The sequence below is a fragment of the Lactuca virosa genome, chromosome 5, assembly GCF_052849685.1.
Source record: "Lactuca virosa cultivar CGN04683 chromosome 5, Lactuca_virosa_CGN04683_v6, whole genome shotgun sequence".
NCBI lineage: Eukaryota > Viridiplantae > Streptophyta > Magnoliopsida > Asterales > Asteraceae > Lactuca > Lactuca virosa.
In genome coordinates, this window is record NC_136430.1 from 401,361,816 (window position 1) to 401,362,798 (window position 983).

At 42.2% G+C, this 983-nt stretch overlaps 1 protein-coding gene across 1 annotated transcript; it reads right to left on the reverse strand.

Moving 5' to 3' along the window:
- Positions 1–274: 274 nt before the first annotated feature.
- On the reverse strand, positions 275–691 carry LOC145113883 (uncharacterized). Its single transcript, XM_079049927.1, has one exon. It carries the CDS (start codon positions 689–691, stop codon positions 275–277), a length of 417 nt encoding a protein of 138 aa, XP_078906053.1.
- Positions 692–983: the final 292 nt, after the last annotated feature.

A 983-nucleotide genomic window follows, 5' to 3' on the forward strand; every position in this document is an offset into this window, starting at 1 on the left:
TCTGTTTCTTCTCCACTTGCTCATTTTGTCTCCTTTGGCGTGACCTTCTTCCTTTGCAGATTCGAGTCTGTAAATGTTTCTTATCGTTCCAAAGTGAAGGTCTGGAAAGCGTCTGCCTCTACAGTTGGTCTTTTTTGTGCTGATACAGCCCTTGTTGCTCATCTTCAGCGACTAGATGGTAGGTCGTTCCCAATGAGGGTGGTGGATTCATTGCGAGGATTTGTATCTTTATTGTGGAGTATTCATCTAATCCCATGAGGAACTTGTAGAGTCTCTAATTTTCTTTAGCTTCGTTTAATATCTTGCCTATATCACATGTGTAGTTGGAACATGTGCAACGTGGAATAGGGAAGACGGATTGGATCTCGTCCCAAATACCTCGTAGTTTGGTGTAGTAGGCCGACACAGATGCTCTGTCTTGTCGTGTGATAGTGAGGGACTGCTTCAGCTCGCAGGCTCTTGGTGTGCTTTCCTTCCCAAACCTTTCATCAAGATCTGTCCATATTTCCTTGGTTGTGTTTGCATGCTTCACACTTAATCTAATGACCTTCTTCATGACGGTGGTCAGCCATCCTTTTATCATGGCATCGTAACGCATCCACATCATATAATTTTGTGATTTTTCTTCTGGTTTATCGATAGTTCCATCGATGAACCCAATCTTGTTTTTGGCAAAAAGAAAGTTCTCCATCTCTTGAGTTCAGTTGTTGTAGTTGTTGTCTGTTAGTGTGTCATTCACTTGCATCTGTCGGGGGTATTCTGAGGCGTGGATGTAATAGGGAGAATTGGAGTCGATGCCTCCTCCATCTCCCTTCGACGATTCTGGTTTCTCTCCGGTCATATCCGGTGGTGTTCAATCCGGGCTATGAAAACCCATTCTGATACCATAAAGAATTTAATTGTTCCAAAACTTGTTCTTCCCTTCATTCAACGAAGGTAATATATACAAGATATATCCTTGAGCTCTAAATAATCTTAGATTA

What these genes read in the sequence shown, in the direction of transcription:
- LOC145113883 (XM_079049927.1), bottom strand. Translation starts at nt 691, where the DNA reads ATGGAGAACTTTCTTTTTGCCAAAAACAAGATTGGGTTCATCGATGGA.